The sequence below is a fragment of the Trachurus japonicus genome, chromosome 12, assembly GCF_045865225.1.
Source record: "Trachurus japonicus isolate A0001 chromosome 12, Traja_1.0".
Classification (NCBI taxonomy): Eukaryota; Metazoa; Chordata; class Actinopteri; order Carangiformes; family Carangidae; genus Trachurus; species Trachurus japonicus.
Genome location: NC_140918.1, coordinates 30736317 through 30749814, shown reverse-complemented (window position 1 = coordinate 30749814; position 13498 = coordinate 30736317). Strand labels below are relative to the sequence as shown.

Here is a 13498-nt window from a genome sequence, read left to right as displayed (position 1 = left end):
ATCTATCTATCTATCTATCTGTCTGCATGTGGAGTATTGTATTTTTGCTAGTTGTGATTGACAATTTGAATTTTTCTTTAATGTACCATCTATTTCAAACACTAGAATGAAAATGATTTTTTAACATTTGCATTTTAATGCTCACACAAATATCAAATTGATCTTTCCATCTGGGTGGATTATTTTACAGTAAGGTTGGCAGATATGGCCTTCCATATATACCTGTCTATCTGTCACTTCTTACACACAGGCACACATAGATGTATATATGCATATATGCATATAATTACAGCGTTGGTGATGTTACGATTATAAAAATTAAAATATGTCAACTGACAATAGAGCAGTTTTTGCAATCATTATATTTTCATATCCTTGAATGACAGACAACCATGTTTTTCAGAGACTCTGTTATTATTCATTGTCAATGTTTTTACATTCTATATTATACTTTTAGCAATTTTGATTTATCTGTCATGTGAACATGCTAATCTCAACACTTCAGCTAAATAACTTAAATTTACATTTCAGGTCAACATACTTGAGCTGTACTGAAAATCAGGAACATCCCAGAATATGTTAAAAAAAACTGTTTTAACATGTCAGGGATGCATGTTGTGACTATGAAATGCTCTAATATTTCAGGGAGCTTCCGTTCTCCAGCAGTAACAGTGTGTTAGAGCAGTTCTTCCAGATATCCATACATCTGGGCTGTTTGTCCTGGACACTGCAGCATCGCAGCCATCAGCGCTCTGTTTACCGTCAACATTCTGGCGGCCATGAATATTTCAGAAACCTTTTCACAGTCTCTAATTAACACCCTGACATTCTTCAGCTCCACTTCGTCAGTGATGGTTCATTCACGTACTGTAGTATAGGTTTCCCATTGTTTCTCTTAAGTCACCTTAACACTGAAAATCTAGATTAATTTCACTCTTATAGAAAAGAATAACTCCACTGTAGATGATTGGACCCATCAGCAGGAGATATGACTTAAATTATCTTCAGTATTTTTGGAGTCATTATAGGATTTTTAGAAATAGTCACCAGAGCACGAAACTCCAGTGTCCAGTGTCACAGAAAATGTTCGTTTCTAATGGAATCATTCTGGTGAGAGCTTCAAGATCGCATGACTCTGCCCGGTCAGTGTTTGATTAATGTTGTCTTCTCTTGTCTCCTGTCTCTGTCTCCATCTGCGTCTCTCCACAGTCCATACTGGGGGGTGAGTTGGGTCTGGGGAGTCCGGGTGCGGCGTCACCCACCAAGCCAGCCGGTCAGTACTACCAGCACTACAGCTCCAACCCACGGAGGAGAACGCTGCATATGGACACCATGGGTGAGACACTGCACACACACACACACACTACACATTCTCTACACACTGGCAATGAGTGCCACAAAGACATTCATACTGTAGATCTGTCACTGAACTGCCTCTCTACATCAGAATAATGATAAACAGAAGTAAGAATATCGAACAAGACTTATTACAGTTTATGTTTAATACGATATAGAAGATGAATACATACAAAAATAAAAAGATATTAGAGACATGGGCTGCAATAAACCCTCATTTTTATGGAAACAGCTCTCTATATATTTAAAAAAAATATATATATATATACAGCCTGAAAAATAGTGCCGCAATTATGAATTTAAAATTTGAAGAAATAATTGTAACCTTTATGCAGGAATGAATGCAGGGTTTGGCTGGGTGGACATGATATACTGGGTAACTGTCATCAGTCAGTGAACTGGCAATGAGAGCAGGAACAGTAGATCCATCATTACCTGCAGTCCAAGGTTCGGTTTGATCATTTTACTGAACGCCTGTCATCATATTAGAAATCAAGAGAGTTTGTGACTGTGTTTCCCTCTGAAACATTCACTTTCCACTGTGCATGGTCTCCTTTCTATACGATACACTGAAGCAGGATGGAGCTGCCCAGAACGTTTACAGAGGATTTAGATGTTTACTCCCTAAATATGTTCCTGCATGTTGCGGGGATGTTTCTGGACTAGTCCTTTTGGCTCAAATTGTACTGTTTCATTTTAAAAACGTAGGATAAATTGGAACAAAAATTGTTCATTTTAATTCATTTGGTTATTAAACTTTCTTTTTTTAAATTTTGATTTAGTCTAAATTTGCAGAATATCAGTCCTGACGATCACAAAAACATTGATTTTTATTTACAGAGAAAACTCCAGCTATCTGAAACGAATATGAAAATCCATCCTGACATCCAGATCCTGAGCTGATAGAGGAGCGACGGCCTCTGGTTCTTTAGGTTTTGAGGCCCGAGTCGTTCATTTCCAAGAGTGACCAATCTCTTCAAACCTCTTTTCTTTCTGCGGTGGCAGTATATTTCAGTAGCAGCAGCGTGTCGGTGTGAATCAGAGCGTTGTCTCTCCTCATTCTGATTTCTCTGTCCAAACACAAACTTCTTTCAGCGGCTGCACTGAAATCCCAGTTCACAGCCTCTGTGTGTTGTCTGAAACATGGCTGCATAGAAGGCCAAACACTGTGAGTGTGTGTCCATGTGACTGAGCGACCATCCTGTTTGTCCGTGTGAGTGTGTGTTTTTTCAAAAGGGGAGTTTAAGAAAAGAAAATACAGGGAAGTCTTTTAAAAAGCAGGACAATAGTGGATGCCATGTAGCCTTGGTAGCTTCAGCCTTGAGAGGACACACACACACACACACACACACACACACACACACACTCACATACACAAACAACGACTCGGGGGCTACCCCCCACCCCCCACCCCAAAAAATAAAAAAATAAATAAAATCCTCTTTCATTTTTCCATCAAAGTCTCACCTTCCCACTTAATAGACCGCTTCCTCACTCCCCTTGAGAGAAACCCTGAAAAATAATATAAACATGTCAAAAGCCGCCCTCCTTCCTTTCATCGAAGCAAAAAGAAAAAAAGCAGCCCTGTCCTTTCTGTGTTCTGTCTTTATTTCCTGCATCTTATTGCGCCGGGCTTTTTGCAGTGAAAGCTTTCTTTGTAAATATATGGGGGGGCGTCCTTGCTCTCTCCTCTTTAGGTAATCGATTAATTTAATACAAATCAAACCCAGAATGTTCTTTTAAAAGACGCATAAAAGGCCTGTTAAACCCTCATGTATTGTTTTGTTGCTTTTTTCCCCTTCTTCAGAAATTCACCCAAAAAAAGTGCGGAAGGTCCCTCCCGGCTTGCCGTCCTCAGTAAGTGATAACATGGCTTTTTTTTTTCTTTATTATTTGCGAGGTATTATCACGGCTTCAAGTGTGTGTGGCTGGAGGAAAAAAGCTGCTGGTTTGGAATCAGTGTGCTGCTTCTGTCGCTGAAAAAAATAACACTGGTGAAGTTTTGGAAAAGGGCAAATTGCAGACGTTGGCTGGTTTTGTGAAACATGACGACGATGATGGTGTTCAGCTGCTGTCGTGGATTTAACAGGAACCGTTTCATGTCAGAATAAATCATCCAACATTTAAAAATTAAACCGAATGTAACAAAAGCAATTCAAATCATTCAAATGGTTTATAGATATACTAATATACTAATAATAAATACGCATTATTTTTTAAAACAAAATGAAACATCTTCATTTAAACTCATTTTTTTGAACTGTGGATCTGTGACATTCTGGACTAAAGCTGTCATCGATGTCATTCCATGCTGGAGTTTTTTTTTTGTTTTTTTTTAATTTGTTTTTTTGAATGAAAAATAATGCTGAGAAAACAGCAGTAGGAAAAAAAAAAAACTGAAACGCTGCCTGTTTGAGAATTTGTGGAGATGGAGATGATGCTGCTGTCAGAAAGGCTCAAGCAGCTGGAAGAGTTTCATCCCGGACCACACTCTGCTCTTTTGATTAAAAAAAAACATTTTTTTTTTAATTTAGTAGCATTTTTAACAGTCATAGTATTTAGACATTAGTAAATATATATATGTGTGTATATATGTATATATATACTGTATATGTGTGTGTATATATGTATATACATATGTGTGTGTGTGTGTATTATATATATTATAATGCACTATAATAAACCATGAAGACATTTTTGTGTTTGAATATTTATTAATGTTGTGTATTTCTTAATGACAACCTCTAATATGATATACAGTGTTTTGTTATCACGTATTGTGATTATGTGTATTTTCACCAGCCACAACTAATGGCTGAAAAACACCTTCATAAAACACTCATCAACATTACAGTATAATTGGTTGATGAATATGATGAAAATGCTAAATCGAGGGTTAAAAATGAAGCTGTAGCTGGTTTATGGACCAGGTTTTGGGACGCTGGGTGGTTTGGGATGAAACTCTCCGTGGCTGCTGAGTGGAGAACTTTGGTCTCATCCTCAGTTGAGTCAGGATCATCATCAGGTCAACCACATATCAAAACTACGGCAAGGCCAAAGGGTCAGTGGAAGGAGAACAAACCTTTTTAGTGAGTGTATCTCTGTATGGGAGCTGGACTGTTGATATTGAAAGATGTTGCTTTGGTTTTAGACGATGAATGGACGTCACAGTGTCTGTTGTTTGTGGCTCTGTCTGAACGACGGCTGTCTGTCTCTGTCTCTTGTTTTCCCCATTCTCCTTTTCAAATGATGTCAACCAATTAGGTAATGAATGTTTTATTAATCAATGAAGGGGTTTCAAACCTCCAGATGAGTTTCTCTTCCTCTGTGTTTCATTCGGGGGAGTCTCTATACTGCTGCTGACACAAAGACACAAGTGGACGATGTGGTTCTGTCTTTATGTTAAAGGACAGACCATGAGATGTATTTCAGTTGTGGACTTTCAGCTGTTTTACGTGTGGAGAGCTCTCTTTTTCTCACGCTGACCTCATTAATGGCCAGTTAACGACGGCTGAATGTACGGTGTGTCAGCCGCGTCTCGGGCTCGGCGGGAGTCTGCCTTTCTGTGGCCCCGGCCCGCTTTGTCCCCGCATCCTCCCCTCTGTCCTCGGCCCCGTCTGTGTCTACATCAGCCTCACCAGGGGGGAGGGAGGGAGGGAAGGAGGGATGGAGGGAAGGAGGGAGGGGGGTCGGTCGGTCGGGAAAAGAGAAAGCAAGAGAGGTGAGGAGAGATGTTGAAAGAAGAAAAAAAAAGGCGGCGAGTGAGACGTGTGGTTTGTTTGACAGGTCGCTGTTGTTGTTTTTCATTGTGTGTGAAGTGGAGGAGATGGTTCCTGTGGAGAAACTGTTTCCTTTAATATGAAATAGATATTTTACATCTGGAAGGTGACCAGTGTTTTGTAGCACGCTGGTGTTTCAGTCGTATGTATACTCTGTGAGTAGAGACGTCACACCGACCCAGACGTCCAGTCACTCAGCTTCAACTCTGACTATGTTGAGCTGCGTGGAAACGCTGTTGGGAAGGAAATATCAGTGCCATTGTTTTGTTCTGTTTCCACATACAGAACTAGTGCAGAGGTGGGTGGTGATTGTGCTCCATTGATAGTTTTGGCAACAAAACCAGCTTCTGCTTCAAGTGAGGGATTATAGATTTTCATGGTACGATTATTGTCAGAGAAATAATCATGATTATCATTATTATTATATAAAAAAAATTTACAACACTATGAATGTGTAAAATCAAATATAGTCAAAATGTTATCACATTACTAATTATATAAACAAAATATTTAAAGTATCTATTAATATACTGTAGGGCCAATTATTAATCCTTCAGAGGAAATGTGAAGTATTGAAATGTTTTTTTAATTGTTTTTTTCTTACAAATTATGTGCTAATATTTAAATTCCTACCAAGTCATTGTTACATTAGGTAATTGGCATTAAAGGGATAGTTCACCCAAAATTCAAATTTCACTCATTATCTACTCACCCTCATGTCGACTAAGAGCTGTGAGAATTTTCAGAGTCCTCCGTTCCTTCTCTGAGTTACAGGGGGGTCTGTGCAGCAGTATTTGTCCATATAATGGTTGTGAATGGATACCAACTTTCTTCGTCCAAAAAGTTTGGATTTGGAAATTTAACACGGTTACTGTGTTTTTACCTTTACTTTGGCATACAAAGCCAGGTGGATATCCTGCAGATGATGATTCATATCAGACCTATTTCCTCCTTTGACCACTACTTTACTGCATCATGTCTGACAGGCTGACGAGCCGCCATCGACTTCCCTTTGTTTGGAGGGAATCAGTTTCCTCCACCAAACTTTACCACTCGGTCACGTCTCTGTCTGCAACTGGCACGGAACCTCAACAAAGTTACACACGCGGTTGCTGTGTAACTTTGTTGTGTGTTGCGCTGATCTGCCGACATGGTTCCGACATCATCTTTTTTGGGAAGTGATGATATTTAGGAACCTTTAGGATGAAAGGGATAGTTCACCCAAAATTCAAATTTCACTCATTATCTACTCACCCTCATGTCGACTAAGTGTGCCTTCTCTGAGTTATGGGGGGTCTGCGCAGCAGTATTTGTCCATATAATGGTTGTCAATGGATACCAACTTTCTTCGTCCAAAAAGAAGCACCAAAAAACATCCAAATACCTCCATACTGCTCGTCTGTAATGTCCCTCTTGTATTGAAGCCCCGACATGAGAAATTGTTCTGAAAAAAATGAAATAAGTCTATATTTTAAGCTTGTTTGTAGCGGAAGCTCCCAGTGTCTCGGTTCACCGCTCTTCCGACCGGCGGAACAATTTCTCATGTCGGGGCTTCAATACAATAGGGACATTACAGACGAGCAGTATGGAGGTATTTGGATGTTTTTTGGTGTGTCTTTTTGGACGAAGAAAGTTGGTATCCATTGACAACCATTATATGGACAACGTGGACCCCCCCCGTAACTCAGAGAAGGCACGGAGGACTCTGAAAATTCTCACAGCTCTTAGTCGACATGAGGGTGAGTAGATAATGAGTGAAATTTGAATTTTGGGTGAACTACCCCTTTTAATAATTGTGGCGTGAAAACAAGTAATCATGACATCCCTACTTGAAGTCAGCATCAACCCTTTGAATCACTGTTTGACCGTCCACCGTGTAACAGACTAAACACTGTGCACTGTCAATTTAAAGGTACACTTCATTCAAAAGTTTTGTTCTTCCCATCAAAATTAAAGGAAGTTCAGCTCTGTGTGACTGGCTCAGCTGACCCACAGCTGCAGTAGAACAGTGTGTGCTGTAGGTGTGTTTGTGAACAGTAGATGAATGGTGGAGAGGAAATAAACTGTGTTTTTGTCTAGAAGATAACAGTATTTTACATGAGGGGACATTTAAACAGATACTGGACTATTTTCTTGGTTGCACCATGAAAGTTGCCATGTGACTTTTACAATGCACAAGAGCTTCATCCGAGCTTCATCTGCAGCTCTTTGTGGACGGGCCGAGGTGGCTGCTCACAGGGAAAACACAGCAACACACCCGGAGTTTCTCTCATGTTCTCTGTGGACAGGACAGGACAGTAAATTCACCATTCAGACCACTGACTCCTGAGCAAACCCTGTCTGTTGTGTTGGAACAGCTAATCCTCTGCCATAGGAAGTTGAATTAAAAGTGCAACCAGTTAGAATCCTTTAACTGTCTAGCTCCCTAGAGGAAATATAACTTGTCCAATCAAACTTTTTTCTGTTATCTCCAACTAAGATCCTTTCTGAGAGCTTACTTGGGTCCTGAAATGACTCTGCCTGTCATGAATGGTGTTGAAAGATTTCTTTATGAGGGGAACACACATGCATTTATTTCTAAAATGTATCGCCTGTTGTTGAATGAGGGCCCAAAGCCAGCTTCGCGTTAGTCTAGATCAGATCTTAATGTTACAATTAATTAACAGTTTTGGACAGATTTATGTCAAAACAGCTTGTCAACTACTACTACCTTACTCCAGAAAAATTACATTAATTCAAATCTAACCTGTCAGAAATGTGCTACTGAAGTTTCTGCACTGTTACCTGGCTCTGTATGAAAGTGAGGCCTTTTTGGCTTGATATCTGCTCCACTTTAACCAGGATTATAGGAGATAATGTTCCAGTGGACCCTGACAAGTAGTCGCGGTTCTCTAAACCAGTGGTTCTCAAACTTTTTTACATCAAGGACCCCTAAACTGACACAAATCAACCCTCATTGGACATAATTTTGAAACAAGCATACACAAATATTTGTTCTGAGACTGAAAAACTTTTTTTAGTCAATGTACATTCAAATGACTAAGTATCAAGAAATTTCTGGAAAAAATGTAATACATATTTCTGGAAAAAAAATGTTGGTAAAATTTTGAGAAAAAGTTGGAGACCCCCTTGAACCTTCTCAAGGACCCTGGGGGGTCCCCGGTCCCCACTTTGAGAACCACTGCTCTAAACAAACTCAAATTCCTTGGCCAAGAAGTGCGTTGCGTTGTCATGGAAATCTGATTCCCCTCTTCTGATTGACAAGTCCTTTGAGATGAATAGTTACATCCCCTTGAAAAATTTTTTTTAGACCATATCGGTTTTGATGGGTGGGGGGTTGTGGGGTGGGAAGGTTTATCCTTATTCCTTTTGTTGTGTCTCTGTGCTGTTGGTGTGTTATATGTTTGTGTACACCACATGTATAAAACTGAAAATGAATGGGATCGTAGCGGAAATAATGAAAGTAATGGCAAACAAACACTGCATATCTCCAAAATCAGGCGGGTTTCCAGGATGCCAAGTAGCCTACTCATTTTAATGTAACAAGTGCCGATGAGAACCGATGTCAAAAAGGGAGAAAGGAAGAAAAAAAAAAACAATCGATCACGGACTTCATGATTGATTACCATGGCAACGAACAAAGCTTTGAAGCTTTGATTTTTTTGGGTCAGCCCTAATATATATACTGTATATATATATATATATATAAACTCTGTGGCTCCCTGATGCTGGTGTGACCCGGCCTGGCCGTGTTCCTCTCTGAGCTGGTGATGTAAACCAGCGCTACGCCCACTCTCCGTCCTGGTGAGGATTTCTCAGGTGTGTTGGGTTGAATCCTTGTGAGCTGCTCTGACCGGCGCCGTGCCCCCGCCCCCCGCCCCCCGCCCCCAGCCCCCCGGCCTCAGGTGTCAGTGTCCAGCTCGCTCTCCTCCCGCGCTGCACAACAACATCACACGTGTCTCTGGCTGACTGACCAGTGTGCAGCCAGGTGACTCCAGCTTTTCATCTGTCTGGGTCTGGTGTTGCCTTCATGTCTGTGGGGCTCTGAGCCTCTGTCATCCTCTGTGATGTGAGTAACCCCCCCCCCTCCCCTCCCCCGCTCACATCAAGGGGAGATGGCACGAGGAGAGGACCCCGCTCCCTGTGAAATGGAGAAGCAATGCAGCAACGGCAGGAAAATCTATTCAGATGTAGCTTCAAGTTAGGACAGTGAGTTTTTAATGGAGATGTCCTGTGGTGTCATGAGTTGGTTTCAGCTCGGCTTTTATTCAGAACCAGAGCATCAGATTGCTGACAGGTGTTCATTTTCATAATTGCTTCAGTTTTAGTTGTACTTCTTTTCTTTGGTGGTTGGGGAAGACGTTCTCTAAACTTTGCTTCTTGCATGTGGACCAGAGGACTAAAACACACTGTTGGATCCAAACACGGGACAATATGGATAACAACATTATATTGTAATCATGGTTTCTTCTGTATCTAGTGAGCGTTGTTTGTACAAGCAGGGATCTGATTGAAGCTAGTAGCTGACGTCCCCTCCTCCAAAACAATACTCTTTTTTTTTTCATTGATTATAATCAGAATTATTACGTAATTATATTTATAGCTATGGTGTATATTGTTGTTGTGTGTGTGCGATGGTGTTCTCTGAGGTAAAGAGGATGTAAAGAAGCACAGAGATTTCCCTCTAGGTTTTCCATCTGTCTTTCTCTGCTCAGGCTTGGTGTGTCTGTTTGGACATTCCTGTTTCCCCTCTGATTTTTTTTTTTTTTTTTTTCCTCTCGTTGGTCCAGCCTCCAAACCTGCTGCCAACATCGACGACACTGAGGCTGAAGCGTGTTTTCATTCCTGCCTCCAGCAGCCGACAGAGCTGTTGGTCATCATCCTTTTTCTTCTCTCCCCAGAATCTTTAAATCATTTCTTTTTCTTTTGCTCTGCTTTTCTTGAGGTTTTTTTTTTTTTTTTTTAAGGCATTATTGGATTTTTTTTCTTCCATCTTCAGAAACCATGTTAATTCTGCAGGATGCAGTTGTGTAAGTTAAAGATGGGTTAAACCTGCTGAAGTCCTTCTGCTTATAGGGAACATTTCAACTGTAGTTGTGATGGATGGATTTACTGAGTGAGATGATCATCGTCTGCTTTGACTGGATCTTTGATCTGAATGCAACAGGTTCTCTGTTGTTAAATGTCAAACACCTTTACTTTATGATTGATCTGTTCTATCATCATTTTCAATCTGTTCATATTAACAGTAGTATTAATAGATACAGCCTAGAATCTGTTAGTTTAACAAAGATCAGATCAATACTGTCATATGGATATTTTTCTTATTATAAGAAAGAGTAAAGACAATTGATTTTAATGTAAGACATGCATATTTGTATCCTTATCGCTAATGTGTATTTTGATGTGAGACAGATCTTAATGTAGTTCAGTTTGGATATTTTACTTAAGCAGAGTTTTCATTTTTAGGTATTTTATGAATGGTTTGCGCAGAGTGATTTTATTAGCATTTAGTATTTACTATTTAGACTGTTGGAGTTTATAACAACAATGGTAGTGTTACGTGTTTTTATCTTTTTTTTTTTTAATGCATAAAGCTACAAACATCACAGGGTCAAAGGTCATCAGGATGATCAGATATTTTATTAAATACACAATGTATTTACAAAGAGGCTTCAGTAACACAATAATAACCTGAACGGTGCACCAGACGGATGAGCTGAATTTAAATAAAGTTGTGGAAGCAGAACAAAAACACACAAATAAATTCTATGACTAGAATAACAAGATCACAAATGTATTAGTATATTATAGTGTAATCATCTGTACATATTACTGTTGCTTCAGTGGCAACAGTGGACGTCACAGATTTACAGACACACTGAGCTTTTACACAGCCTGGTGTTTTACACTGAGCCCAAGTGCAGTTATGAAGTAACACACACACACACACACACACACACACACACACACACACACACACACTCTCTCTCTCTCTCTCTCTCTCTCACAGCCTGCACCTGCTCTGAGTACAAACACAGCTTCACATAGGAATGCCTGCAATGTAAGTGTGTGTGTGCGTGTTTGTGTGTATGTCAGTGTGAGTGTGTGCAGTTCTATGGCAACACACACAGGCCAAAAACAAAAGTTCTCTTTGTGCGAAATTTGGACATGCACACACACACACACACACGCACGCACACACGCACACACACATCCTTGTAATACTATCTTTGTGAGGACACTCATTGACATAATGTATTCTCTAGCCCCTAACCCTAACCTTAACCATCTAAAACAAATGCCTAACCTCAACCATTACTCTTAACCTCTTATCTTAAACCGAATTATAACCTAAAGTCTTAACCCTCAAACAGCCCTTGTAAAAAGTGAGGACCTGCCAAAATGTCCTCACTTCCCAAAAATGTCCTCACTCTGTTGGTTAAAAACTCTTTCCGGTCCTCACAACGTAGTAAGTACAAGAACACACACACACACACACATACACACATTTCTAAGGCTGCAGAGGTCTCAGTCTGTGTTTGTGTACCAATTTCCTCTTTGTGTTAACTGGACAGAGCTGGCTGACTGAGCCACAGCACAGGGCCTGTCCTTTGAGTTGGACTCAGGACTCATCGTCACCAGGATGAAGATACACACACTTAATTTTGGCACATGAGTCTGCTGAAGGCACGTGTTTGTTTGGCTAAATTTGTGCGTTTTCTTCCCGTTTTGTGAGGAAGCTGGTGTCTTTCTTCTCTTTGTGCTGCTGCGCTCGATGCCGTGGCTCCAGCAACGCGCTGGTTGTGTTACTACACTAAATAAACAGTTGCCAGTGGGGGCAGAAAGTGAATCCTTATATGTCATTTTCACCTTTTGTGTTAAATTTAGATTTAATGCAGCCTTTTTATTGTGTTCAACTTGTTTTCCTTCTTGTTGTGTTATTGACATCACACATGCTCCAGCTGATGAACACACACCATTTAAGGTGAAAAGTCTTGCCTGCTGCACTTTCATCTCAGTTTTACATCCACTGCAGGTGATGGCTCTTTTTTTTTTCTTCTCATAATTAATTTGTTTCTCTTTCTCCCTCCTTCATGTCTCCCCGCGCTGCAAGTTTGTTATTGTTATTTGTCAAATTTAGTTTTCTAAGTTGATGATTTACTTTGAGAAACAATTAAACGTCACTTGAGAGGAGAGCGTGGGCCGTCTTTGTAATCAAAAGGAAATTAGGCATCAGTTGCTAACATTAGCAAGTTGCAGAGTGTCGTCGCACACTGTTGTTTTCTTTGTTGGTGTCGGGAGCATAACAGCTTTTTTTTTCTTTAGATATCATTGTATGAGTTCATTTGTTGTCGGCTGATAGAGTCTCTGTGTCGTCCTCAGGGCTTCACTAATGCTGACTGAATACACACAACACACATATACACTGAGACCATCTCCAGGAATGGCCATATTGAAACCATGAGTGTGTATGTGTGTGTGTGTGTGTGTGTGTGTGTGGAGAGGGGGGGGGGGGGGGTTGTGTGTAATGATCTTCTTTCTTTCTTTCTTTCTTTCTTTCTTTCTTTCCTACCTTTTTGCTTTCTTTCTTTCTTTCTTTCTCATATTTTAATTTCAGAATTTAAGTTTTGGGCTCAGAAACCGATGCTACTTGATCGGTCTATACATGAATTGAACCGGTCTCTCTGCAAAACTACAGAAGAATGATGCTGAATAAGAAATTTCCTTTTCAGATTTAAAGTTCTGATATTTACAGTGACCATATGTACCTATAGAGCAAAAATATTATTTTACTTATTATTATCAACTTCCTCAAATTTACCACAGGATTTGAAATGAACTTGGTGTAACCTTTTGTGAAAAATTCTGAATATCAATAAGTCAATAAGTGACACTTCTCATTATCAAATGCTTCATTATCACTAATCTAAACAAAAGTTGAGGAAAAAAATCATGTTACCAATGATTGACAGAACAGTGATGTGACTTGTGTGTGATGTGGTATTTGAACTATGCTCCGTTTGTTAACATACATGTACATTACGTGATCTTGACGTGTTTCATTTTGTCTGTAGAAGCTCTGAAGTTCTTCATTTTTATATGAAAATAGTTTTAATAATATGAAAGTATCTTAATATATTATCTCCAACAAATTTACTCTTGCAGTTACAAAATATTCTGACAAGAATAAAACTTTTACACGATCAAGGTTGTAAAAATCTGTTCTGGTTCTTACTCCAAATTCAACATTCAGTTTTTCATTTCTGTAAAATTGGTATTATTATCTCAAACACAGAGAGCGTTGTGCTAAAGTATTTAAAGCTACAGTTGATTCTCAAAATGCCAAACAACCACAAAAT

At 39.7% G+C, this 13498-nt stretch overlaps 1 protein-coding gene across 11 annotated transcripts in view; it reads left to right on the top strand.

Moving 5' to 3' along the window:
• tcf4 (transcription factor 4) overlaps window positions 1-13498 on the top strand; it is a 217779-nt gene that overhangs the window by 122755 nt on the left and 81526 nt on the right. For all 11 annotated transcript variants that reach the window (XM_085794234.1, XM_085794230.1, XM_085794229.1 and 8 more), the window contains 2 exons: window positions 1210-1336; window positions 3164-3213. In XM_085794234.1, coding sequence (XP_085650360.1) covers window positions 1210-1336; window positions 3164-3213 — 177 coding nt within the window. The remainder of the gene's footprint in view (window positions 1-1209; window positions 1337-3163; window positions 3214-13498) is intronic.